At 41.3% G+C, this 27,883-nt stretch overlaps 1 protein-coding gene across 8 annotated transcripts in view; it reads left to right on the top strand.

Moving 5' to 3' along the window:
• pds5b (PDS5 cohesin associated factor B) overlaps positions 1 to 27,883 on the top strand; it is a 275,445-nt gene that overhangs the window by 55,045 nt on the left and 192,517 nt on the right. For all 8 annotated transcript variants that reach the window (XM_069891626.1, XM_069891625.1, XM_069891623.1 and 5 more), the window contains 3 exons: positions 9,069 to 9,199; positions 19,914 to 20,117; positions 20,289 to 20,375. In XM_069891626.1, coding sequence (XP_069747727.1) covers positions 9,092 to 9,199; positions 19,914 to 20,117; positions 20,289 to 20,375 — 399 coding nt within the window. In that variant the 5' untranslated portion in view covers positions 9,069 to 9,091. The remainder of the gene's footprint in view (positions 1 to 9,068; positions 9,200 to 19,913; positions 20,118 to 20,288; positions 20,376 to 27,883) is intronic.

The following is a 27,883-nucleotide window of genomic DNA, read 5'->3' on the forward strand; positions in this document are numbered from 1 at the left end:
GGAGGCCCCAACCACCATTGACAGGTTGGATTGCGACCAGGTATGGTCCGACCTAGGAGGGGAGGCAGGCCCCTCCAGCCCGGGTAAGAAACCTGCATAGGAGAAGGCCACTCCGATATAAAACCTACGACCCAAGGACCTTGCTGCCACGACCCAGCTTGCTTGGCCACGGCACACGAACCATGGGTGTAAAGGGTGGGGCCAGTACTGCGCACACTGCACTCCACCTAAAAGCTCCTTTGCGCAGCCCGAGGACATGTCCATGTCCTCCCCCTTCACGTCCTCCCCCTCAAAAGATACTTACAAACTCAAGCGAGCATGCTGGAACATCAGAACCATGCTAGACAAGGCTGACAGCCACCGACCTGAACGTCGGTCTGCCCTCATCGCACATGAACTCCTCAGACTTGACATCGACATAGCCGCTCTCAGTGAAGTCTGCCTTGCAGATGTAGGCAGCCTCCAAGAATGCGGCACGGGATACACACTCTACTGGTCTGGCAAGCCTATGGATGAACGATGCCTATCTGGTGTAGGATTCATGGTCAAGAACTCCATTGCCTCCAAACTCGAAAACCTCACGACAGGCCACTCGGACCAGATCATGTCCATGCGACTCCCCCTTCAAAACAAGTGTCGCATCACCCTCATCAGTGTCTATGCTCTAACCCTCCAGGCGGAACCAGCAGAAAAGGACAAGTTCTACACTGATCTGCGCAACCTCATTCAACGCACCCCTACAGCCGACAAGGTTGTCATCCTTGGCGACTTCAACGCTCGCGTCGGCAAAGACTCAGAAACCTGGCCAGGAATCCTGGGCAAGCATGGTGTCGGCAAGTGCAACGACAGCGGGCGCCTCCTGTTGGAGCTCTGCACAGAACAGCGGCTTGTCATTACAAACACCCTTTTTCAGCAGAGGGACAACCTGAAGACTACCTGGATGCATCCCCGATCCAAACATTGGCACCTCCTGGACTACATCCTGGTGCGAGAAAGAGACAAACGAGATGCGCTCCACACCAGGGTCATGTCCAGCACGGAATGCCACACTGGCCACCGGCTGGTTCGCTGCAAGCTCAACCTTCACTTCAAGCCAAAGTCCAGGAACAGTAAAGCCCCCAGAAAGAGGTTCAATGTTGGAAACTTGCAGTCAGACAAAGTGAGAGGAAACTTCCAGGCAAACCTCAAAGTAAAGCTCGAGGATGCAATCCGCCTCACGGACTCGTCCCCTGAAACCCTCTGGGATCAGCTGAAGACTGCCGTACTGCAATCCACTGAAGAGATACTGGGCTTCTCCTCCAGGAAAAACAAGGTCTGGTTCGACGAAAACAACCAGGAAATCCAGGAGCTGCTGGCAAAGAAGCGAGCTGTCCACCAGGCTCACCTTGCAAAGCCGTCCTGGCCAGAGAGGAAACTAACCTTCTGTCGCGCTTGCAGCCATCTTCAGCGCAAACTCCAGGAGATCCAAAATGAGTGGTAGATTAGCCTCGCCAAACGAACCCAGCTCAGCATGGACATTGGCTACTTCAGGGGTTTTTACGAGGCTCTAAAGGCTGTGTATGCCCTCTCACCCCAAGTCCAAAGCCCGCTGCGCAGCTCAGATGACAAAGTCCTCCTCAGCGACAAGATCTCCATCCTCAACCGATGGTCAGAACACTTCCAATCTCTTTTCAGTGTCAACCGCTCAGTCCAAGAATCGGCCCTGCTCCAGATCCCTCAACAGCCCTTAAGGCTACAGCTGGATGAGGTCCTCACCTGGGAAGAGACATATAAGGCAATTGAACAACTGAAAAGTGGCAAAGCAGCAGGTATGGATGGAATCCCCCCCCCCCCCCCCCCCCCCAGAGGTCTGGAAGGCTGGTGGCAAAACTCTGCATCCCAAACTGCATGAGTTTTTCAAGCTCTGCTGGGACCAAGGAAAGCTGCCTCAGGACCTTCGTGATGCCATCATCATCACCCTGTACAAAAACAAAGGCGAGAAATCAGACTGCTCAAACTACAGGGGAATCACGCTGCTCTCCATTGCAGGCAAAATCTTCACTAGGATTCTCCTAAATAGAATAATTCCTAGTGTCACCGAAAATGTTCTCCCAGAATCACAGTGCGGCTTTCGCGCAAACAGAGGAACTACTGACGTGGTCTTTGCCCTCAGACAGCTCCAAGAAAAGTGCAGAGAACAAAACAAAGGACTCTACATCACCTTTGTTGACCTCACCAAAGCCTTCGACACTGTGAGTAGGAAAGGGGTTTGTCAAATACTAGAGTGCCTCGGATGCCCCCCAAAGTTCCTCAATGTGGTTATCCAACTGCACGAAAACCAACAAGGTCAGGTCAGATACAGCAATGAGGTCTCTGAACCCTTCTCCATTAACAATGGCGTGAAGCAAGGCTGTGTTTTCGCACCAACCATCTTTTCAATCTTCTTCAGCATGATGCTGAAACAAGCCATGAAAGACCTCAACAATGAATATGCTGTTTACATCTGGTACCGCACAGATGGCAGTGTCTTCAATCTGAGGCGCCTGCAAGCTCACACCAAGACACAAGAGCAACTTGTCCGTGAACTACTCTTTGCAGACGATGCCGCTTTAGTTGCCCATTCTGAGCCAGCTCTTCAGAGCTTGACGTCCTGTTTTGCGGAAACTGCCAAAATGTTTGGCCTGGAAGTCAGCCTGAAGAAAACTGAGGTCCTCCATCAGCCAGCTCCCCACCATGACTACCAGCCCCCCCACATCTCCATCGGGCACACAAAACTCAAAACGGTCAACCAGTTTACCTATCTCGGCTGCACCATTTCATCGGATGCAAGGATCGACAACGAGATAGACAACAGACTCGCCAAGGCAAATAGCGCCTTTGGAAGACTACACAAAAGAGTCTGGAAAAACAACCAACTGAAAAACTTCACAAAGATTAGTGTATACAGAGCCGTTGTCATACCCACACTCCTGTTCGGCTCCGAATCATGGGTCCTCTACCGGCATCATCTACGGCTCCTAGAACGCTTCCACCAGCGTTGTCTCCGCTCCATCCTCAACATTCATTGGAGCGACTTCATCCCTAACATCGAAGTACTCGAGATGGCAGAGGCCGACTGCATCGAATCCACGCTGCTGAAGATCCAACTGCGCTGGGTAGGTCACGTCTCCAGAATGGAGGACCATCGCCTTCCCAAGATCATGTTCTATGGCGAGCTCTCCACTGGCCACCGAGACAGAGGTGCACCAAAGAAGAGGTACAAGGACTGCCTAAAGAAATCTCTTGGTGCCTGCCACATTGACCACCGCCAGTGGGCTGAAATCGCCTCAAACCATGCATCTTGGCACCTCACAGTTCGGCGGGCAGCAACCTCCTTTGAAGAAGACCGCAGAGCCCATTTCACTGACAAAAGACAAAAGAGGAAAAACCCAACACCCAACCCCAACCAACCAATTTTCCCTTGCAACCGCTGCAACCATGTCTGCCTGTCCCGCATCGGACTTGTCAGCCACAAACGAGCCTGCAGCTAACGTGGACATTACCTCTCCATAAATATTCATCCGCGAAGCCAAGCCAAAGGAAGGAATGTAATATAAGTGGAAGTTTGAGTAAAATTAATGTCTTTTAATAAAGGCGATATGTACAGGATGTGGACTAACTAAGATAAAGTTGTCAAGAATGTACAACAACATGTTGCTGTATCATCTGCGCAGTAACTATTTACTCTAATTATGCAATGCAAACAAAAAAAAAGACATGAAAAATGTTCAGCTTCTTATGCTTCATATGAAGCTAAATTTTTTTCCCCTAATCCAGTTGAAGAAAATTGAATTACTGATTCAACTTTAAATTTTAATATACAAAACCGAAATGCAAAGAGCTGGATGTTTTCCAGTGGGGGAAAGAAAGCATTTTGCAATTCTCTGTATATTGTGCACAATAGTGGGTACTTCTTCTTTTCTTTGGCTTGGCTTCGCGGACGAAGATTTATGGAGGGGGTAAATGTCCACGTCAGCTCCAGGCTCGAATGTGGCTGACAAGTCCGATGCAGGACAGGCAGACACGGTTGCAGCGGTTGCAGGGGAAAATTGGTTGGTTGGGGTTGGGTGTTGGGTTTTTCCTCCTTTGTCTTTTGTCAGTGAGGTGGGCTCTGCGGTCTTCTTCAAAGGAGGTTGCTGCCCGCCGAACTGTGAGGCGCCAAGATGCACGGTTTGAGGCGATATCAGTCCACTGGTGGTGGTCAATGTGGAAGGCACCAAGAGATTTCTTTAGGCAGTCCTTGTACCTCTTCTTTGGTGCACCTCTGTCACGGTGGCCAGTGGAGAGCTCGCCATATAACACGATCTTGGGAAGGCGATGGTCCTCCATTCTGGGGACGTGACCCACCCAGCGCAGCTGGATCTTCAGCAGCGTGGACTCGATGCAGTCGGCCTCTGCCATCTCGAGTACTTCGATGTTAGGGATGAAGGCGCTCCAATGAATGTTATCCAACTGCACGAAAACCAACAAGGTTGGGTCAGATACAGCAATGAGCTCTCTGAACCCTTCTGCATTAACAATGGCGTGAAGCAAGGCTGTGTTCTCGCACCAACCGTCTTTTCAATCTTCTTCAGCATGATGCTGAACCAAGCCATGAAAGACCTCAACAATGAAGATGCTGTTTACATCCGGTACCGCACGGATGGCAATCTGAGGCGCCTGCAAGCTCACACCAAGACACAAGAGAAACTTGTCCGTGAACTACTCTTTGCAGATGATGTTGCTTTAGTTGCCCATTCAGAGCCAGCTCTTCAGCGCTTGAATAGCGCTTGACGTCCTGTTTTGCGGAAACTGCCAAAATGTTTGGCCTGGAAGTCAGCCTGAAGAAAACGGAGGTCCTCCATCAGCCAGCTCCCCACCAAGACTACCAGCCCCCCCACATCTCTATCGGGCACACAAAACTCAAAACGGTCACAAAGTGGATACTTAATATATTTAAAAAAAACTAAATTACATTATTGAAAACTAACATCTATATTTTAAGAAATTTTGAAAAGCATATTCATTCAACTTGAATTTTTAGAGTATATTAAAGCATTAGAAAAGATATAAAACTTGCAACAGTAATCATGAAAGTAAGAAATAAGTTATGGAGAAATAACTGAACAGACTACTTTAACTAGAAACAAGTGAGCGTGTCCCATTGTAGTACTTTAAAACTCTTATTGGTTTAAAAGAAAGAATTTAAAATTATGAAAAGAAAGATTTGGGTTTATTTTCATGGCCCTCATGCTGAAGTGTCTTTTAGAAAATTAAATATTTCTGAAATCTAGTCATTTTAGTAAGAAGTAGTAAATACTGAAGATAATATGTGTAGATCAAGTTCAGACAATGAGTAATATGAAATCACTAAAGCATCCAGTTGGCTTTCATACATCTTTTTTTCCCTTTATTTGAGGCGCCTGCAAGCTCACACCAAGACACAAGAGCAACTTGTCCGTGAACTACTCTTTGCAGACTGGCTCCTTTAGTTGCCCATTCAGAGCCAGCTCTCCAGCGCATGACGTCCTGTTTTGCGGAAACTGCCAAAATGTTTGGCCTGGAAGTCAGCCTGAAGAAAACTGAGGTCCTCTATCAGCCAGCTCCCCACCATGACCTCCAGCCCCCCCACATCTCCATCGGGCACACAAAACACAAAACGGTCAACCAGTTTACCTACCTCGGCTGCACCATTTCATCTGATGCAAGGATCGACAACGAGATAGACAACAGACTCGCCAAGGCAAATGGCGCCTTTGGAAGACTACACACAAGAGTCTGGAAAAATAACCACCTGAAGAAACACACAAAGATCAGCTTGTACAGAGCCGTTGTCATACCCACGCTCCTGTTCGGCTCCGAATCATGGGTCCTCTACCGGCATCACCTACGGCTCCTAGAACGCTTCCATCAGCGCTGTCTCCGCTCCATCCTCAACATTCATTGGAATGACTTCATCACCAACATCGAAGTACTCGAGCTGGCAGAATCCGCAAGCATCGAATCCATGCTGCTGAAGATCCAACTGCGCTGGGTGGGTCACGTCTCCAGAATGGAGGACCATCGCCTTCCCAAGATCGTGTTCATTGTGAGCTCTCCACTGGCCACTGAGACAGAGGTGCACCAAAGTACAAGGACTGCTTAAAGAAATCTCTTGGTGCCTGCCACATTGACCACCGCCAGTGGGCTGATATCGCCTCCAACCATGCATCTTGGCGCCTCACAGTTCGGCGGCCAGCAACCTCCTTTGAAGAAGACCGCAGAGCTCACCTCACTTACAAAAGACAAAGGAGGAAAAACCCATCACCCAACCCCAACCAACAAATTCTCCCTTGCAATCGCTGCAACCGTGCCTGCCTGTCCCGCATCGGACTTGTCAGTCAACAACGAGCCTGCAGCAGACATGGACATACCCCTCCATAAATCTTCGTCCGCGAAGCCAAGACAAAGAAGAAAGAATTTAGTTCTCAATCAACATGAAGTTACAAAAAAAAAACAAAATCAAGGAATCATTGCAGATATATACAATAAAATACCAAAACTGAACTACATGTTGATATACAAAGAAGGAAGAATCAACACATTATCACAATTATCAAATTCTATGCTATTATTTATAAATACAAATTTCACACCCCCATGCTGATCCTTAAAGGTAGGAAAAAGAAAAGGAGAAAGACCCCCTCCCCCAAAAGAAAAAAAGAAAGGGGCGATAAAATCATCTGTTTTCAAAAAGCATTAATTACATACAGATGAACCATTTCATGATTAATCCAGAGCTTCTTCTTTGGCTTGGCTTCGTGGACGAAGATTTATGGAGGGGGTAAAAAGTCCACGTCAGCTGCAGGCTCGTTTGTGGCTGACAAGTCCGATGCGGGACAGGCAGACACGATTGCAGCGGTTGCAAGGGAAAATTGGTTGGTTGGGGTTGGGTGTTGGGTTTTTCCTCCTTTGCCTTTTGTCAGTGAGGTGAGCTTACTTCCTCCCTTAAGGGATAAATGTCTTGACATAGAAATCACTAGGGATACTGGAGATAGTGGCATTGGAGCCGGGGTGGGGGGGGGGGGGGAGTCATCAAAGGTTAACTCCTATGTATCTTAAATACGGGTTCCATATTCTTAAAAACATGTTGTAAGTTATCATTTCTAGGAGGACACAACTATGCAATTCTGTCTTTCAGTGGGTCAGACTCAGTTGGGAATCAGATTTCCAAATAATGGCTATGCATTTCCTGGCCACTGCTTAAGCAAGTTTAACTAATTTTAATTGATATTTTGACAGCCTCATTTTAGGTCTTATATCTGCTAATTTCCGCCATTAAAAACAATTCTGGCACCTGAGGGTATCGAATTCCAGTACTTTGTTCAGGTGATTTCCCCAAATCTTCCAAAAAGTTCTCCCCTTAGGGCATGACTGCATCTAAAGCATAAATTGTATAATTCAGATTTCAATTTATTTAATTTTTGTGGAGTAAAGTACAGCTGATGCAAAAAATTATATTGAACCAGCCTATACCTTACATTAATTGTATTGCTCATGCTGTCCCGACACAGGTCTAACCAACAAAATGGGTCAATTTCTATACTCAAATCTGTTTCCCATCTCTCTCTTGACTTATCCAGCCCTTGTTTAGGGGCATCAGTATGAAATAAGAAATACATTTTTGAGATAAATTTCTTTGTGATCCCCTTTCGAATCAGAGAGTCTTTTTCAGTACATTGCGGTAAGGAAAATGCTGGACCTAATTTATCCCTTAAATAAGATCTTGACTGAAGAAAGCAGAAAAAAATGTATTTAGAACTCCTAATTTATTCCTGATTTGTTCAAGTGCCATAAATTGTCCCTGCTCAAAACCATCTTAGATATATTTGATTCCATTCTGAGACCACATTTCTAGAATTTTATTATCAATTGTTAATGGAATTAGCTTATTTTGAGCTAGGGGTATTTTGGGTGTAAGCCTCCACTAACACCTATTTGACCATTGAGTTTATTCCAAATTGTAATAATATGTTTTAATAAAGGGGCTTCTTTAGGACCAAATAGTAATTTAGAATTTCATTTATATATAAAAATTTCTGTTACCTTCTCACCAACCAGAGCCCCTGCAGAACCCCACACAGACACGGGGAGAACATACAAACTCCTTACAAAACAGCACAGGATGAGAACCCTGTCCCACTTGCTGGTGCTGTAACAGCTTTTGTGCTAACCATGCTGCTCCTTCTTCTTGCCAAATATTCTGTATTTGGACCAAACACAGTACTTTGATCTCAAAACAGCCACTCTCAAAATATCTGCTCTGCTTGAGTTTGACTCACTTTTGATGCTGGACCCTGTTTGCTAGGCCTATGAATAGGAAAAAAAAGCAGTTAATTGCTCAACTTTTTAAAGTCCCTTCTTTGATCCACTTGCTAGGCCCTGTGTCATTGCAGTTGATACTGGTTGTCTCTAATTTATGGTCTCAACGCTACATGTCTGCTTGAAAAGCACATTAGGTAGGTTGGATTTGTGTTTCAGGTGAGAGACTCTTTATCAGATCGAGAACGAGAGAAACAAGTGAACTGAGGTAACAATGAAAGTGTGGGAGGTCGATGGGAGAAGGGGAGAGCAAAGGGAGTTGCTTTATAAAATAATGTGAGATAAGATTAAGCTGTGGCTGTGTAATTGTTGCCAATATGGTTCCGGTGTGCTGGGATATACCTTGCAGACAAGACTCAGAGGAAAGGGGAAAAAGAATGGTTCCTATGTAAATGGAAAGAAAGAGCATGTTATTTGAAGTTGGAGAGTCCAAAAGATGCATTGTACTCGGACAGAAGATAAGATCGAGTTGCTGGAGCTTGTGTTCGGTCTCGTGGTAACAGTGCAGTAGGGCATAAAGTGAAAGTATGAATTAAATAGGGAGTTAAACTATGCCTGTGGTTAAACTGTCCTTCAGGATTTGGTGCTGATAGTGTGAATATTTAAAGTGGAAAAAGTCTCTTTCACTGGCATATAATACCTTCATAAACTGAAGATAATTTTCCTTTGGGGAGAATTAAAAGCACTTAATTTGTTCTGTTTATTTTCAGGTGAAGAAACGTGAACTTGCACCATGGCTCACACGAAGCCCAAGACCAATGATGGAAAAATTATATACCCACCTGGGGTTAAAGAAATCTCTGATAAAATATCGAAAGAGGAAATGGTTCGAAGGCTAAAGGTCTGTCTATATATGGTTGGAATGTATGCACCTTTGTTTCCTTGTGTTACAACAGTGAATATAACTCTGATTAGACGTCAGAATTAATTAATTAGCTGTGGATATATTCCAGACATTTGGAGGTGGTGAATTGTGCTACTTCTGAGGACATTAATCCATCATAGAAAGGAAATTATTTAACTAAAAAGGGTGCTCTGGCTAGCTGCTCATAGGGTAGCAGGAGCAATCTAATGTTCCTACTTACTTTACAGTTCTTCTATCTACTTGGTTCTTTATTTTACAACTAAAGTGATGCACATTGCTTGAAGCAAATTTGGGGAGAAAGAAGTACGAATCTGACCATGGAAACTGTTATGGAGGCACTTCATCAGCGCAGATGAACAATAATTGATGACCTAAAAGAAGTCTTGGGTCAAATTAACTTGATAAAGCTCAAAGAATAACTAAAGAACACAGTGAATGTTTGACAATGGTTGAGGGGGGAACTGAGCAACTTAATTCAAGGTGTTGAAGAAGTGGAAAATGCATGTTCTGGATTAAGTGAAAGCAATTTGAAACTAACAAAGAAATTTGTTGATCTGGAAGGTAGGAGCAGATGTCAGAACTTGTGTATCTTGGGGTTGGCTGAATCTACAGAAAGTGAGAAACTTGTTAAATTCTTTTCGGACTTGCTTTACGAGGTCTTTGCTAAGGAGTTTCTTTCATCTCCAGTGATTGATAGAGCACATTGCTCTTTATTATCTAAGCCAGCTTCTGGGCAGAGATCTCGTTCACTTATACTTCAGCTACCTCTTTATCATGTGTTGTGTTGGGTCTCGTGGTAACAGTGCAGTAGGCCATAAAATGAAATTGTGAATTAAATAGGGAGTTAAACTATTTGATTCATGAAGCCTGTCAAAGACGGAGACTTGAATATCACAGGTAGTACAGCAGAATTGTAGAAGATTACGAAGCAGTGTGGTGAATACAAAGATGTAATGTCGGAGCTGTACAAACGTGGTTTAAAGCCTTCCTTGCTATATCCTTCAAGTCTCTGCATTGCACTTTTTAATGGTCAGAAGAACCTGTTGCATTCTGCTGAAGAGGCTTGGAGCTACCCAGAAGATTTTAGGACTGCATCGTACCCAGTGGGAACTTCTACTTGAAGATTGATGATGGACTAGTATTAACTTTAAAGTTTTCCAACATTCATTACAAAACATTTGTTGGTCGCATATTGGTGGGTTTGTTTTGCCTGAGCAATATTTTCTCATTTCTTTGTTTCTTTTTCTGGGATAATATACTTATTATGGTTGAATTTTTGCAAGTATTTTTTTCTCCTTCTCCTTTTATTAAGTCATTGAATTTACAATGAGAAGAATACTAAGGATTGCATACTCATTTCTCTTTGAGTAATATTGGTTCAATATTATCTTGGTATCTTTCTTTTTATTAAATGTATTGAATTAATCTTTACAGGGAAAAATATGTGAGAAATTTTTCAACTATTTATTGTTTTGATGCTAGTCATAGAATTAATCATTGTTTGGAGAAGTTTATATTTACATTTTCAGCAATGGAGCTTATGTTAACAAATTCAGCAGGGAGAATTAATTGGATGTGAAATCTTGTTGAGAAATCTCTAGCAGCTGTCTGGGTTCAGGAAAGAAGGGGTGGGGGAGGAGATTGTGAGATTTTCTTCTCTTTAAGGTTGTTATACCTTTAGAAATGTGTTTAACCTTTGACTCTATAATGATTTTTTTTTACAACATATTATCAATTTCATTTTTTTTACTTCAAGGTCGTCATCTGGTAGCTGGATATTAGTTGCATTAATCAATTTACATTACAAAGGGAAAATTATGGATAATTCTATTAATTTCTTAGTTGGAACATACAATGTATGAATCATCCAGGTAAAAGGAATGAAGTTTCTTCTCCCCCCCCCCCCACATATTAAACAGCTTAAAGCTACTATTGTATTTTTTACAAGAAACACGTATTTGTAGTTGTGATAATTCCTCCCTTATGATAAATTGAAGGGGGCAACATTTTCATTCCTCCTTCTAAACTAAAGCCAGGGTTTTTTTTTGATTCTTGTTGATCAAAATATTCCTTTGTCCATCACAATCATATCAGATATAAATGGTTAATATATCATTGTTTCAGGAAAATTAAATAATAAAATGGTAGTTTTAGCTAATATTTATGCCCCTAATGCTTCCTTCCTTACTGGATCTGAGATTATACTTTATAATACCTGGTAGAAATTTTAATTATTGGTTAGACCCTACTTTGGATCATTCTTCTCTTAAACCTGCTATAATGAACAAATCTGCCTCATTAACTCATCCTTTTTAAAAAAAATCGGTTTATGGCCTTTCTGATGTATGGCATTTACTTTATCCAAGTAATAGGAAGTATTCCTTCTTTTCAAATGTTCATTGAATTTACTTGTGAATTGATTATTTTCTTATCGATAATCAATTGATCCCACTGACTCGCTCCTGTAGTTATCAAACTATAATCAGATTATGCCCCTTTTGTGTTATCTATGACTTTTCCTGTGTTTGCTCAAACAAAAAGACATTGGCATTTCAATTCAAGTTTACTATCAGATAATGACTTTGTGAAATTTATGGAGAAGCAGATAAACTTTTTCTTTGATACAAACAATTCATTTGAAACTTCTAGTCCAATTGTTTGGGATGCTATGAAAGATTACCTGAGGGGCCAAATTTTTTCTTACAATGTGAATATAAAAAGGAAGACCATAAAGAAAGATTAGATTTAGTTAATCAGATTAAACAAATTGATCAATAATATGCTCAAATTTAAAATCCTGAGTTGTATAAAAGAACGAGTTGAACTTCAAACTCAATTTGATCTTCTTTTAACGTATCCAATTTGAAAAATCAATTGTCAGTTTTATATCCATGGTGATAAATCAAGCAAGCTCTTAGTTAACGAGCTGAGAGGTTTTGCAGCCAAGCAGCAAATTACAAAGATTCAAAAGGAGGATGGTAACATTTCCACAGACCATTCTGAGATAAATGATGCATTGAGGAAATTTTATTTTTGACTTTACACCTCTGAATTCACAAACAATAGCAATTTGATAGAAAAATTTCCAGATTGTTTAAATATTCCCACGCTTTCTCTGGATGAACAAACGAGACAAGATGAGCCAAAATCATATGAGGAAATAGTTGCAGCTATTTCTTCACTACATTTGTGAAGAGCTCCAGGACCTGATGGTTTTCCTGTGGAGTTTTTCAAATCTTTTCTCAATTACTTTCACCTCAATTAAGTTCACTGTTATCAGACTCATTTAGCCAGGGTAATCTTCCTTCAACATTTAATAAAATGTGTATTTCTCTTATTGCAAAGAAAGATAAAGATCCAACAGAGTGCTCCTCTTACAGGCCAATTTCTTTATTATATGTTGATGTAAAATTTCTGGCTAAAATTTTGGGCCATAGATTGGAAAATATTTTACCATCTGTCAACCGTTATTATTTTAATATACATTACTAGAAAAATTTTGGAAGAAAATATTTCAACTTTATCAGTGATTCTCAAGGTCACATTAGAACCTTACCCTTTAATTGCTTTATTCAAATCATTTTAAGAAGATGATGTTTTACTGACTCCAATTCAAAATTGAATTTTATGTTTTATTTCATTGATAGACAGATGTGCAATTTTGATTAAATGTAAGACAATACTCCACCTACACACACAATGGTTAAGTGGTATCATGTCTTATCTACAGCTAGAAAAAAATTAGATATGCTATTAAAGATTCAAATATTAGCTTCCAAAAGATGTGGGGCCTATTTATGGACTATTATCATAACCTAAAGAATTAAAGTGTTTGATGCTTTGGTCCTGTGCTGTCTGGTTGCAGGTTGGTGACACTTGATTCCCATGTATCTTTTTTTTTTAAACCTTGTTAGGGGTTTTAATTTATCAGGTTTTTTCCTTTGTTTGGGATTTTCTTTTTCTTTGATAATATTGTTCAACTGTGAATAATGTAAACTTTGATACAATTATTATAGAAGGAGAAGAGAAAGAAAGAGAATTGTAAACCTTTTTAAATAAAATATAACTTGAAAAGAATTTATAATTTCATTTTTTTTCTCTCCTTCGTTTTGAGTTTTTTTGTATGCTGTGGATTTTTTTTTCTTTTATGTTGCACATTGAATAATTGTATTGTTCAATTGTTTATATATTAAATATTTAAATATTAAATATTATTTTGTATTTACCTTTGATGGTGGTTCCCGAATGTGACCTTTCCCTTGATGCACAGAAAGCATTCAGTCGAGTTGAATGGAAATATTTATTCACTATTTTAGAAAAATTAATTTTGGAACAGGTTTCATTTCATGGATTAAATTATTGTACTCCAACCTTATGGTTCCTATAATGGCAATTTTTCTTAAGATGAATGGACATAATGGTAGTTACCATTAGAACCAATAGTCCAAAGGCCTGTTTCCATTCTGTTCCACTCTATTTGTACAAGTTATGTAATTTTATCATGAAAAAATTTCTTCATAAGTAGAGCTATTAGGGTCACTTACAAGCTAAAATTTAGCTGACAGTAAGAGGTTATATTTTAAATTTTATACTTTGCATTTGAAGCTTTTTTTTCTTGAGTTGTGTATTTGGATTTCCAAAATGTATTTGATAAGGTGTTGCATGAATGACATCCCTAAGGATGCACATGGAAGGTGGTAATGTATTAAAAGATTGATTCACCAATAGAAGGCAGAGAGCTTGGATAAATGAGCGTTTGTTTCTCTGGTTGGCAATCAATGGTGCTTGCCCTGCAACTGTTCACAATGTCATTCATGATTTGGAAGAGGGGACTAAGTGTCATGTAACTTTGCTGATGACACTTAATTGAGTGGAAAACCAAATACAGAGAATATGGAGAATCTGCAGTGACATGGATCAGTTGAGTAAATGGGACAGCGCAGATAAATTCCTGATCATCTACTTTGGTAGATTTTAAAATTAATTGGATCATTATACATGCTATGTTGCAGAATGAAGTGGGAATGCTTGTGCATGAATTACAGTAGATTTGTGTAGTTAATGAAGAAGGCAAATGGAATGTTGCCTTTCTTAGTTTGAGTGTTTGAATTTAACTGAAGGGAGATTCTTTTGCTACTGTACAAGGGACTGATGAGGCATTGCCTGGAGCACTGCGTGCAACTTTGGTTTCATAACTTGAGAAGGGATATTCTGGTTTTGGAGGAGGTTCACCAGGTTGATTGCAGAGATGACAAAAGATTGAGTTGCCTGCAACTATATTTGCTGGAATTCAGGAAAATGAGAGGGCTTCTTTAAGAAACGTATAATTATAAAAGAAATAGATAAACAGAGGCAGGAAGATTGTTTCTAATGGTAGGTGAGATTTGAACTAGGCGACATAGCTTTAAGAAATAAATCACAAAAATCTATTGGCACCGTGGTTGAAGTAAAAACACAATGCTGGAGAAACTCAGCTGGTGAAACAGTGTCCTTTATCTTTTTCTTCTTTTTATTCTTTGGCTTGGCTTCGCGGACGAAGATTTATGGAAGGGTAATGTCCACGTCAGCTGCAGGCTCGTTTGTGGCTGACAAGTCCGATGCGGGACAGGCAGACACGGTTGCAACGGTTGCAAGGGAAAATTGGTTGGTTGGGGTTGGGTGTTGGGTGTTTCCTCCTTTGTCTTTTGTCAGTGAGGTGGGCTCTGCGGTCTTCTTCAAAGGAGGTTGCTGCCCGCCGAACTGTGAGGCGCCAAGATGCACGGTTTGAGGCGATATCAGCCCACTGGCGGTGGTCAATGTGGCAGGCACCAAGGGCTTTCTTTAGGCAGTCCTTGTACCTCTTCTTTGGTGCACCTCTGTCTCGGTGGCCAGTGGAGAGCTCGCCATAGAACATGATCTTGGGAAGGCGATGGTCCTCCATTCTGGAGACGTGACCTACCCAGTGCAGTTGGATCTTCAGCAGCGTGGATTCGATGCTGTCGGCCTCTGCCATCTCGAGTACTTCAATGTTGGTGATGAAGTCGCTCCAATGAATGTTGAGGATGGAGCAGAGACAATGCTGGTGGAAGCGTTCTAGGAGCCGTAGGTGATGCCGGTAAAGGTCCCATGATTCGGAGCCGAACAGGAGTGTGGGTATGACAACGGCTCTGTATACACTAATCTTTGTGAGGTTTTTCAGTTGGTTGTTTTTCCAGACTCTTGTGTAGTCTTCCAAAGGCGCTATTTGCCTTGGCGAGTCTGTTGTCTATCTCGTTGTCGATCCTTGCATCCGATGAAATGGTGCAGCCGAGATAGGTAAACTTGTTGACCGTTTTGAGTTTTGTGTGCCCGATGGAGATGTGGGGGGGCTGGTAGTCATGGTGGGGAGCTGGCTGATGGAGGACCTCAGTTTTCTTCAGGCTGACTTCCAGGCCAAACATTTTGGCAATTTCCGCAAAACAGGACATCAGGCGCTGAAGATCTGGCTCAGAATGGGCAATTAAAACGGCATCGTCTGTAAAGAGTAGTTCACGGACAAGTTGCTCTTGTGTCTTGGTGTGAGCTTGCAGGTGCCTCAGATTGAAGAGACTGCCATCCGTGTGGTACCGGATGTAAACAGCATATTCATTGTTGAGGTCTTTCATGGCTTGTTTCAGCATCATGCTGAAGAAGATTGAAAAGACGGTTGGTGCGAGAACGCAGCCTTGCTTCACGCCATTGTTAATGGAGAAGGGTTCAGAGAGCTCATTGCTGTATCAGACCCGACCTTGTTGTTTTTCGTGCAGTTGGATAACCATGTTGAGGAACTTTGGGGGGGCATCTGAGGTGCTCTAGTATTTGCCAAAGCCCTTTCCTACTCACGGTGTCGAAAGCTTTGGTGAGGTCAACAAAGGTGATGTTGAGTCCTTTGTTTTGTTCTCTGCACTTTTCTTGGAGCAGTCTAAGGGTACAGACTATGTCAGTAGTTCCTCTGTTTGCGCGAAAGCCGCACTGTAATTCTGGGAGAACATTTTCGGCGACACTAGGTATTATTCTATTTAGGAGAATCCTAGCGAAGATTTTACGCGGAATGCCACTGGCTGGTTCGCTGCAAGCTCAACCTTCACTTCAAGCCAAAGTCCAGGAATAGTAAAGCCCCCAAAAAGAGGTTCAATGTTGGAAACTTGCAGTTAGACGAAGTGAGAGGAAACTTCCAGGCAAACCTCAAAGTAAAGCTCGAGGATGCAATCCGCCTCACGGACTCGTCCCCTGAAACCCTCTGGGATCAGCTGAAGACTGCCATACTTCAATCCACTGAAGAGGTACTGGGCTTCTCCTCCAGGAAAAACAAGGACTGGTTTGACGAAAACAACCAGGAAATCCAGGAGCTGCTGGCAAAGAAGCGAGCTGCCCACCAGGCTCACCTTGCAAAGCCGTCCTGGCCAGAGAAGAAACGAGCCTTCCATCGCGCATGCAGCCATCTTCAGCGCAAACTCCGGGAGATCCAAAATGAGTGGTGGACTAGCCTTGCCAAACGAACCCAGCTCAGCGTGGACATTGGCGACTTCAGGGGTTTTTACAAGGCTCTAAAGGCTGTGTATGCCCTCTCACCCCAAGTCCAAAGCCCGCTGCACAGCTCAGACGGCAAAGTCCTCCTCAGCGACAAGATCTCCATCCTCAACCGATGGTCAAAACACTTCCAATCTCTTTTCAGTCCCAACCGCTCAGTCCAAAAATCCGTCCTGCTCCAGGCTAGAGCTGGATGAGGTCCTCACCTGGGAAGAGACATATAAGGCAATTGAACAACTGAAAAGTGGCAAAGCAGCAGGTATGGATGGAATCCCCACCCCCCAGAGGTCTGGAAGGCTGGCGGCAAAACTCTGCATGCCAAACTGCATGAGTTTTTCAAGCTCTGCTGGGACCAAGGAAAGCTGCCTCAGGACCTTCGTGATGCCATCATCATCACCCTGTACAAAAACAAAGGCGAGAAATCAGACTGCTCAAACTACAGGGGAATCACGCTGCTCTCCATTTCAAGTGTCCTTTATATATCAAAGGTAAAAGTACATAACCGACGTTTCGGGCTGAGCCCTACATTAAGGTACGGAAGAATGTCGACAGACATCCAAACAAAAGGGTGGGGGCAAGGGGGAGTGGGGCAAAGTCAGGATGTGATAGGTGGAGAAGGGAGGGAGGGGACAGCAGTGATCAGGGGAGGTGGGATGGCTGGATGAGTGGAGGGGGAAGGGAGGAGTACTGGAAAAACTGGGAGAGGAAAAGAAAGCGAGCAGGTTAGCAGGAACCAGAGAAGTCGATATTAATGTCATCCGGCGGGAGAGTTCTCATCAGAAAATTAGGTGTGTTCCATCAGATTTGGGGGTATATATCTTTAGGACAGAGATGAGGAGGAACTATTTTTTCCAGAGAGCAGTGAATCTGTGGAATTCTTTGCCCATGGAAGCAGTAGAGGCTGGCTCATATACAGAACTATATCTCTGTCTTAAATATATTTAATGGGAGAATTAAGGGTTATGGGGAAAAGTAAATAGGTGGAGCTGAGTCCATGGCTTATCAGCCAGGATTTTATTAAATGGCGGAGCAGGCTAGACGAGACAAATGGCTGTCTCCAGCTCCCAATTCATGATTCCAGGATTGAATTTATTTCGGTTTTCATAATTTCGATCTTGATGTGTCTTGCTCTAACAGTTCCTTAATTTCAGAGATTTTGAATTGGGAGTGGAACAGAAATACAAGCAAATGCAAATAGAGTGCAAGTGACCCCCCTCCCCCCTCTCATTATGTGGGGGTTGGTTATTCCATTAGAAAACGGTTGGTACTATGATCTTCCATAATTTAAAACTGTTACCTATATGTGTTGAGGAGCACGAGTTGAAAACAAATTTATGTTAAATTATTCAATAATTTCCCAAATATATTCTTTGAGACCAAATTTATTTTGTTTCTCAAATTTTGTGAAGTGATTTCTGTAAGTTAAATTTTCATAAGGTAGCAGCCATAATGAAGGGTTTGCCTGTAATTAATTTCCATCGGTCATAACACTCATACAAAACTAACACAGAATGACAATGGATGCATTCCAAGGTATTGTGGACATGCGTTTAAAAAGTGTTTTTGAATATCAGTCACTTGTTGAGGTATAAAAATAAATGATGGCGATGCAAAATTTATGATATTTTGTGCAGTTATTTATTAAAATGCTGTAATGATTAAAAAGTTAAATTATTACATGAATGACTTTTTCTTTAGCTTACTGAGACTGAGTAAATAGTGATTAGAAGTTAATAAGGAAAACCAAAAGATGAGGTTCTTTGTTGAGACCAGGAACTGATAGGATTATACAGTACTGTATGCTAAAGAATCTGTAAGGTTAATATGAGGAATAATGAAGGCCATGGACTTGTAGAGTAGACTGCCACCTAGTGATAACTGGTGAATAATTGTTTCCTGATTCAGCATATTGTGTTAGCATAATGGTTTAGAATGCATAGGACGAAGAAGAGGGTTAACTTTGAGAATAAGATTCCCAAACTCATATTGCTATTATTAACTTAAATCTTTTTGTTATTCATTAACTGTGATATTGATATTTTCAACACCCAGTAATGCTCTGAATTATGATATTAAGCTCAAACCAATTACAGATAGTACTATGGGCATAAAGAAGTGAAGCAGAAGGTGAAGCATTAAAGATAATGCATATTAATAACTTCGGAAACATTATTTGGATAGAAATACAAAAGGCATGATGTTGCAGATGATGTGAGAATTCTTTGAGTTCAGGTGCAGTATAGTATTGACCAGTTGGCAGGTGGAGTTTATTTTGAGAAATGTGAGGTGATAGACTTCGGGAGGACAAATAAGAGTAGCTCAACCAGAATGAATATAAAGCTTTCACAGGCCATGAGGAAGCTTGATGTACAAGTTTAAGGACCCTGAAGGTAGCGACACATGTAGATATGATGAGGAAAGAGCCACACAGAACACCTGCCTTCATTAGCTGGAGAATGGAATGCAAGACCTTTGGAGTTTTTGGTGAAACTTTGGTTAGGTCACAGTAGTAGTACTCTATGCAGTTTTGGTCACCACATTTTAAGAAGGATGTGATTGTACTGAAGAAGATGCAGGGAAGATTCACCAGGATGCTGCCTGGGATAGAGTTTTTCAGTTGTGAGGTGAGATTGGAATGGTTGCAATTGTTTTCATTGAAATAGAAGAGGCTGAGCATAATTCACATAGAGAAAATAAAAATTACAAGAGGCATCAATAGGTGAGACAGTAGGAAACTTACCCCTTAATAGAGGTGACTCGTACAACTTGACAGTGTTTTTTTTCCCAAGGTGTACATATTAAGCATACCAGAAATAGGAGTTAAATTTTTCACTTTGTGTTGTCTCCAAAGTGGATGATGGTAAACTGAATTTTGTGATACTGATTAATACTAGGTATGTAATTCTGGAAGAATTGCAGTTCAGACTTTCCCCCTTAACGAGTTCCACATTTTGACATGAAAGCTGGAGGACGTTGGAGTTCTGAGCTACAATTCTCATTATTTTGCTGACAAGATGTACACGACAGATATGAATAACTTGAAAATGGATTTTTTTTTCTTTGCTGGCATTCAGCTTAAATGCATCTCATTATTCAGTTGCTCAGTTTGAATGTAATAAAATGTTGAAATTATACCTTAAGTATGTTTTACTTTGTCTTTTAGATGGTTGTAAAAACCTTCATGGACATGGACCAAGACTCAGAGGATGAGAAAGAGTTGTACCTCAATCTGGCATTACATCTTGCTTCTGATTTTTTTCTTAAACATCCTGACAAGGATGTGCGACTGCTGGTTGCTTGCTGCTTGGCTGATATTTTTAGAATTTATGCTCCAGAAGCACCCTATACATCACCAGATAAACTTAAGGTATAGTTATAATCGATTAAGATCTTTAAATTTGTGCATTCTTTAAATATTGTTTATCGAGTTTGCTTTCATGCCAATTTTGTTTGTAAATTATTGGAATACAATTGTGTATTCATCAATCAAGTCTGTTTTTAAAGCTGTTCAAGTATTTCAACATTTTGTTCTGTTTAGGATATTTTTATGTTCATAACTAGACAACTAAAGGGATTGGAAGATACAAAAAGTGCACAGTTTAACAGATACTTCTATTTACTTGAGGTGAGTGGTGTAATGCAATTTTAGAATGCCATAGTTAACTGTGGATTGCTACTTGAATTTCTTGTGGGTCCATTCTAACAAAAATGATCTTGGATGCAAAGCATAGACTTTTCAATGTAGTTGAACCTAATCCCTCCCTAAAGTAAATTTAAAAATTAAAAAAAAGAAAGCTACTGTAGCTATTATGTCACACAATATTTGGCACTTAATTGGGTCATTAAAATAATTAGGGCAAGAATTTGAGAAACCAAGATGAACAGAAATCTTAATACAGTAAAATCCTTGGTATATGGGGACTGGTAGATACCAGATGAGTGCATTTTCTGGTTCCTTGAGGCTTAGTCTTACAATGCCTAATAATACACCTGCATTAAGAGTAAGCAGTTTAAAATAAAAGAATACTGTACTTCTACTGAACAAAGTTTATTTGTATGAAAATATTTAACTGTTGTTGCATCTGCAGGTTCCTCCTCTCCAATAAACAGTAACATACGGCCCTTCCACACTGGCACCTTGTCCCAGTAATTGACGGCCGATCTACCGGTTAAGGGCCCAGTGTAAAAACTCTTCATTCGGCATGCAGGCATCATTAGACACTGGGGACGATTCTACCTGGGTAATTAGTATCATCCCCCACGTCTGATGATGCCTGTGTGCCGATTAGCCTAGTGTGAAAGGGACAAAGGGTATCCTGGAATGGTGTAGTGACATGTTGATTAGGTTTTTGTGTGGGGGCAGGAACATGAAGAAAACAAAAGTTTAAAAAATATAAACCTTGGCGACCTATGTAAACTTTTACAAATGACTCAAGTATTGTGGGAAAGTTGCAGCGGGCGAGAGAGTGAGATGGCGATATGCCATCCCAGAATTCCATGTGGCAGGGAAACCTCTCCATGAATGCTCCATGCAGTCCTTTGTGGGAGGGCAGGTCCGTCATCGCTCTTTCCCACAGTCTTTATAAATTGTGCTCTGTTGCCGGTAGGACTTTCCCATGGTGTTTATAAATTGTGCAGCTATGCTTTCCCACGGTCTTTTATAAAATTATAAAGTTTTATATAGGTCGGCACAACAGGGGCTGAAGGGCTCATACTGTGTTATAATTAAGCATGATTAATTTTGTTTGAATACAAGATCATAATACATTGATCAGGATTTTGGGCAGGTCCACCATTGCTCATTGCATCACTCAGACATTACCGGTAGAGGATAGAATCCCCAATACCTGGGGATGCCTTGCGATGAGTGTGAAAGGACACAGAGAACCAGTTAACAATGGTCCAGTGTGAAAGGCAAAAATGGCTTCCTTAACCGGTCAACTGAACGGCCAATCTACTGGTTAGCCAGTGTGAAAACGACTATTAATAATTAAACACCCCCTTTTCCCTCCCCCAAGTTTACAGATAAAACCTTTGACTGGGAATCACACCAGTGCTGAGCAGCATCAACCAGCTCTTCATTCTGGGTGATACTGTTGCTGTTTCACATAACTTTATTCGAACAGCTGCTATGAGCAAAGCATAACCAAAGCACTCCACTGGCTGAAAGTTTTCTCCCATTTTCACCAAACGTTTATGTCCAATATTTACTTTTACAATTTTAAACTTGTGTATTTTTTACATCTTATTTTAATTTTTAAAATGTATTTTTCTCTTTTTTTGCTGGTTGCTTGAATTCCGGATGCCAGGGGTTTTTACTGAACATGAGTACCTACTTTAGTTGTATTGATTGCTGATTTTACCCCAGAGTCAAATTTTAGTCTTGTTTTCCTTTTGGTTTCTCAATTATATTCTAAAATAATTCTGTATATAGTTGAGTACCTGAAGCCATTGCAATTCATTTTACTAAAATATCACAGTAGTTGATAACCTTTTTGCATGATAGGTTTAATTCTCATTTATTTATTTAGAGCGTGCTTCTACTAGTCACTTTTTGATTTGTCTATCGATAGTAATGACCAAATTTCTTTGCTTTTCACGTTGAACAATTTTGCAGAATTTCATTCTCATTGGACCCTGACTCCAATTATCTTATTTAAGATGTGCTATTGCTCCAGCCCTTCCTCCCTGTTAAGGTCTACGGTGTCAACTGGTAATCTTCAGTGCTCATTTAACAAGCCTACTACGTTTTATCATCTTTGTGGAGGAGAGGTCGTGGTGACTAAACTGGGCACTGTTCGAAAAGTGACCCCATCGTTGTTTTGTACACAGTGTTATGGGCCCAGAGGACCCCAAAACCCAGCAGTCATAGAAATTCACCAAGACAAATGGTTACTTAAACAAAAGTTGCTTTTAATTATCTTTAAATATGAAATCAGGATCAAATCTAACTTGTTACTATTAACTTAACCCAACGTAATCCCCTTCTAATTCTAAGCGCACGTGTATGTAATCTGTGTGTAAGTTCAGAAAAGTTCCTTAATTCACAGTCCAATCTCACTTCTCTCTCCTCCAAGTTCACTGGTTGCAGGCATTTCTTGTACTGTGCACAGAATTTAACATTTATGAATTTTCACTAGGCTTTGGTGCTTGAAAGGTAAATGGTTACTGCTCAGGAAGGTTCTTGTTGGTTTTCAGAGGGAGATTTGTTGCTCGTTGGACACCCACAACTGATTCCCTCCGATTAGCCACTTCAGTGTCTTGCTGAAGAACCTTGCCCCATCAGTGTTTTCCAGAAGATAACCTCTTCTTTCAGGTCACCACAGAGTTCCTTTTTGCTTCCCTTTTTTCAAGTGAAACATTATGCAGTCAGTCCTCTCCTCTTGTATGGACCACAAGGGCTTCGACCAGGCTGAATGAAGAACTCACAACCCATCTTAAAAATTAGGTTTTTCCACAAGCTTTTCAGCCTATTACATTCCAGCTATTGCTGCTGAACTGTAGAACTGAATTCTCTCTCTCCTGAATTCTCTCTCTCTCTCCTAAATTCTCTCTCTCCCTCTCTCTCTCTCTCTCTCTCTCTCTCTCTCTCTCTCTCTCTCTCTCTCTCTCTCTCTCTTTTCACCTCCCCCCCCACCCCCCCTCAAAGATTGCGGCACTGCACGCAATCTTCTGAGTTCGTTCATCTGTTGCTTTCCAAAACAATAATCCATTACTCCACAGCAGGTCCAATTAACACCTACTTGTGAAGTTCTTATAGGCATTCTTCAAAGTTTTTGCAAAGGCAATCGGAGCCTGAACTGTCTGGCTTGAGCAGAGCTCTGGTATTTTAAATGAGATTTGTTTTGTCATGTTTGTGTGTGACCTACACTAAAAAAACCTGCCACCATTTATCACCTTTTAAAACATATCTATATACAATATAAAATATAACCATCTGTCACACACAGTAAAAACAAACATTTTGTCTTTTCAAATTACTTTCTTTGTGACATGTCTGAAAATAATTTGCTCTCTTAATCACTTTTTATTTCAGCTTTTAAGATACTTCAGCTTCTCCATCTTTTGCTTTAACAAGCTTCCATATCTGTTCAAAAATTATAAAACTAACTGCACCTTGTCCATTTGCTTGTTTTCCATGATGATATTAGGATGGTTAATTTAAGTTTTTCAAAATTTCCTTTTAATTTTGTTTCTTCTTGGAAACTTTGATATTTTGCGGTACTTTTTGTTAGATCTAGATGTTTATTACAGGTCCCCCCCCCAGGATATGGTCAGCCAACTTATGGACAACCTGTATATTTGATTGATCATATGTTTAGAAGACAGGATGGGGAAGGATTTGCTGGCAGCTACAGGCATCTTCTGCTGGGTGGGAATGGAGCATTTCTGCATGATCCTCTTGAGCCAAGCAGAAGCTGGGAATGATGAGCAGGCTCATTCATGCACTCATTAAGTTGGTCTCCATTGATCAGTCTTCCTGCACTTGCTTGCTCTCCCATCACAGCTGTTTCTGTGATCATCTCCACTTCATTGTTTTTGTTCAGTTCAGACCAATGAACAATGCAGGTTTCAAAATGTTGTCAGGAATAGAACCTAGGAACTTTCTGTGTGTCGTTTTATCCATGGGGCTATAATCATGGAAATATTTATTTGGCCTCAAAACCATTCATTCCACAAATCCAAATCATTAATATAAATTGTGAACAGCAGCGGCCTCAAGACCGCCTGTGAAACACCACTTGTTACATACAGCCAGCCATTTTGAACAGGATCCCTTAATTTCAACACTTTGCTTTCTGCCTATCAGCCAATTTTCTATCCAGCCTAATAGCTTCCCTGTAATTCCATGGGCCCTCATCTTATTTAACAGCTTAACATGTGGCACATTAACCATAACCATATAACCATTTACTGAGTGGAAACAGGCCATGTTGGCCTTTCGAGTCTGCACCGGTTCACTGATTTTGTGCGCCCTCTTCAGGCAACCATCCTATACTGTAGATTTGATTCTCTAAGACCCCTAAAGTGGCCCTTTCAGCCCAGGAGTTCATGCTGCCAAATTACATCCAATTGACCTATACCCCTGGTGCGTTTTGAATGGTGGGAGTGGTTAACTAATTCCACAATCTCACTTTTATTCCTATTTATTTTATATCATGAAAGTTTCCCATAGTCTAATAATTGTTGCTAAAGTCTTGGTAGTGATCTTATCGAAAGCCTTTTGAAAATCCAAATATATTACATCCACAGCCTCCCCTTTGTCTATCCTACCTGAGATTTCTTCAAAAATCTCTAATAAGTTAGTCAAACATGATCTACCCTTTAAAAAACCATGCCTACTTGGTCCTATCCTGTCATACATTTCCAGGTATTTCATAACTTCATCCTTGAGGATTGACTCTAATATCTTCCCCACCACCGACATCAGACTTATAGGTCTATAGTTCCTTTTTTTTTTCTGCCTCTCATCTTTCTTGTACAACGGAACCACATTCGCAACCTTGCAATCCCCTGGAACCATACCAAAGACTAATGATTTCTGTAAGATTGTCACGAATGGATCCACAACCTCTATAGCCACCTCTTTCAAAACCCGCGGATGTACCTCACCTGGTCCAGGAGATTTATCTCTCTTTAATCCATTCAATTTACCTAGCACAATTTCTCTAGTAATTTTAACTGTATCCAACTCTACTCCCTGAAGCCTCTGTCTGTCAGGGATATTATTAATGTCTTCTACAGTGAATAGTGACATAAAATATTGATTTAATTCTTCTGCCATATCTTTGTAGTCCATTATAATTTCCCCAGCATCGTTTTCTATTGGGCCTATGTCAACATGTGTCCCTCTTTTATTTTTTATATATTTAAAAAGACAGTATCTTTTTCTATATTGATTGCCCATCGTCTTTCATAACTCTTCTTTCCTTATGACTTTCTTTATTTCTTTCTGTAAGTTTTTAAAGGAGTCCCAATCCTCTAATTTCCCACTAGTTTTAGTTCCCTTGTATGCCCTCCCTTTGCTTTTATCTTGGCCTTCACTTCTTTTGTTATCCACATAGGTACCATCTTTCCTTTGGCTAATTTATTTTTCCTTGGAATACATCTATCCTGCAGGCCTTTTATTATTTGCAAAAATATTCTACAATCCTGCTGTTTCTCCGACTACTTTGCTTTTCCAGTCATCTTGAGCCTTTCTCATATCACCATAATATCCTTACTCCACTGAAAAATTGATACATCCGATAACATTTTTACCTTTTTAAATTTGAAATTGAATTCGACCATGTTGTGGTCACTGCTTCCTAGAAGTTCTAAGACCTTTAACTCCCTAATGACACATGACCCAGTCAAGAACTGCTAATCCCTTGGTGGGCTTTTCAACAAACTGTTCAAAACATCCATCTCTTAAGTTTTCTACAAACTCACTCTCCAGTGATCCAGTAATTTCCTGTCCTTCCCAATCTCCTGCCATTTTAAAATCCCCCATAATTGTTTTTATATTTGTGACATGCCCTTTGTATTTCTGTCTGTATCTCATAGTCCACTTCTGGACCACTTCTTGGTATTTCTTAATTCAACCCATACTGATTCTACTGCTTTGGGCCTTATGTCCTTTCTTTCTATTGATTTAATGTCATTACTGATCATCAGAGCTACCCCTCCATCTCTACCCGATAGACTGTGTATCGTTGGATATTGAGCTCCCAATTACATGCCTCATTGAACCATGTTTCAGTAATGGCCACAATGTCATAACCTTTTTAGTTGAATCTGAGCAACCAGGTCATGTACTTTGTTTCTTATGCTACGAGCATTTAAGTATAGTGTCTGTAAGCCCATTATCGATATTATTTGTACTGTATTCTTGTTGAACAGTTCTTTCTCCTGCCTGGTCACCTCCCTTTCCTTTATGTCGCTATTGACCACCTCTTTACTATTAATTTCTACCTCTTTTGTAACTCCCTGTCTTGCTGCTATCCTATTCTCTTTGCTCTCATTTTGATTTCCTTCCCCCTGCAAAGCTAGTTTAAACCGTCCCCAATGGCTCTATCGGATCCTCCTGCCAAGTTATTGGTCCCTTTCCAGTTAAGGTGCAGTCCATCCTTTTTATAGAGATCTGACCTTCCCCAGAAGCAATCCCAATGATCTTAGAATATGAAGCCCTGCCCCCTACACCAACTGTTTAGCAATGCATTCATCTGCCATAACTTCCTATTTGTACCCTGGCACAGGCAGCAATCTGGATATTACCACCCTCGAGGTCCTGTCTTTTAACTTTCTACCTAACTTCCTATATTCCCTCTTGAGGACCTCGTCTCTCCCTCTATTAATGTCATTAGTCCCCACATGGACATGACATCCAGCTGCTCTCCCTCCCCTTTCAGAATGCTGCTGAGACGATTTGAGACATCCCTGACCCTGGCACCTGGGAGGCAACATACCATCCAGGAGTTTCTATGCATTCCAGCAAACTTCCTGTCTGCCCTCATAACCAACGAATCTCCTATTACTAATGATTTCCTTTTCCCAGCCCTTTCCTTCTGAGCTGAGGAGTCAATCTCTGTGCCAGAGACTTCACTGCCTTGATTTGCCCCTCACCAGCAGTATCCAAAACAGCATACATATTGGCAGTGGGAACATTCACAGGGGTACTCTGCATTACTGGTCCCTTCGTTTTACCTCCCCTGACAGTCACCTATCTATCTGCATCCTACCTATTTGGGGTGACTACCTCTCTGTAATTCCTCTCTGACTGCCTCGGCTTCCTGAATAATCCGCAGTTCTTCCAGCTCCTGCTGCAGTTGCCGAACTCGGTCAGTAAAGAGACGGAGCTGAATGCACTTCCTGCAGGTGTGGTTGTCTGGGACAAGTATACCATCCCAGATTTCCCACATCATGCAGCTAGAACAATCTTCAGCCCTAGCTGACTCCATTAGCTTGTAGAATAATACCCTTGACTAGACTTACCTTTTCACCTTGCCTTGGTTGAAGCAGTCAGCCTCTGCTCACTGAAGCCTCTAGAGCTAAAGCCTCAAAGCCCTGCTCCTCGCTGGCCGCTCCTTTACCTTATCCTCTTTTTATTGGCCCTTGACCAATTAACCCCGTCACTTGCTCCTTGCCCCTCCT

The sequence above is a fragment of the Narcine bancroftii genome, chromosome 7 (genome assembly GCF_036971445.1).
Source record: "Narcine bancroftii isolate sNarBan1 chromosome 7, sNarBan1.hap1, whole genome shotgun sequence".
Classification (NCBI taxonomy): Eukaryota; Metazoa; Chordata; class Chondrichthyes; order Torpediniformes; family Narcinidae; genus Narcine; species Narcine bancroftii.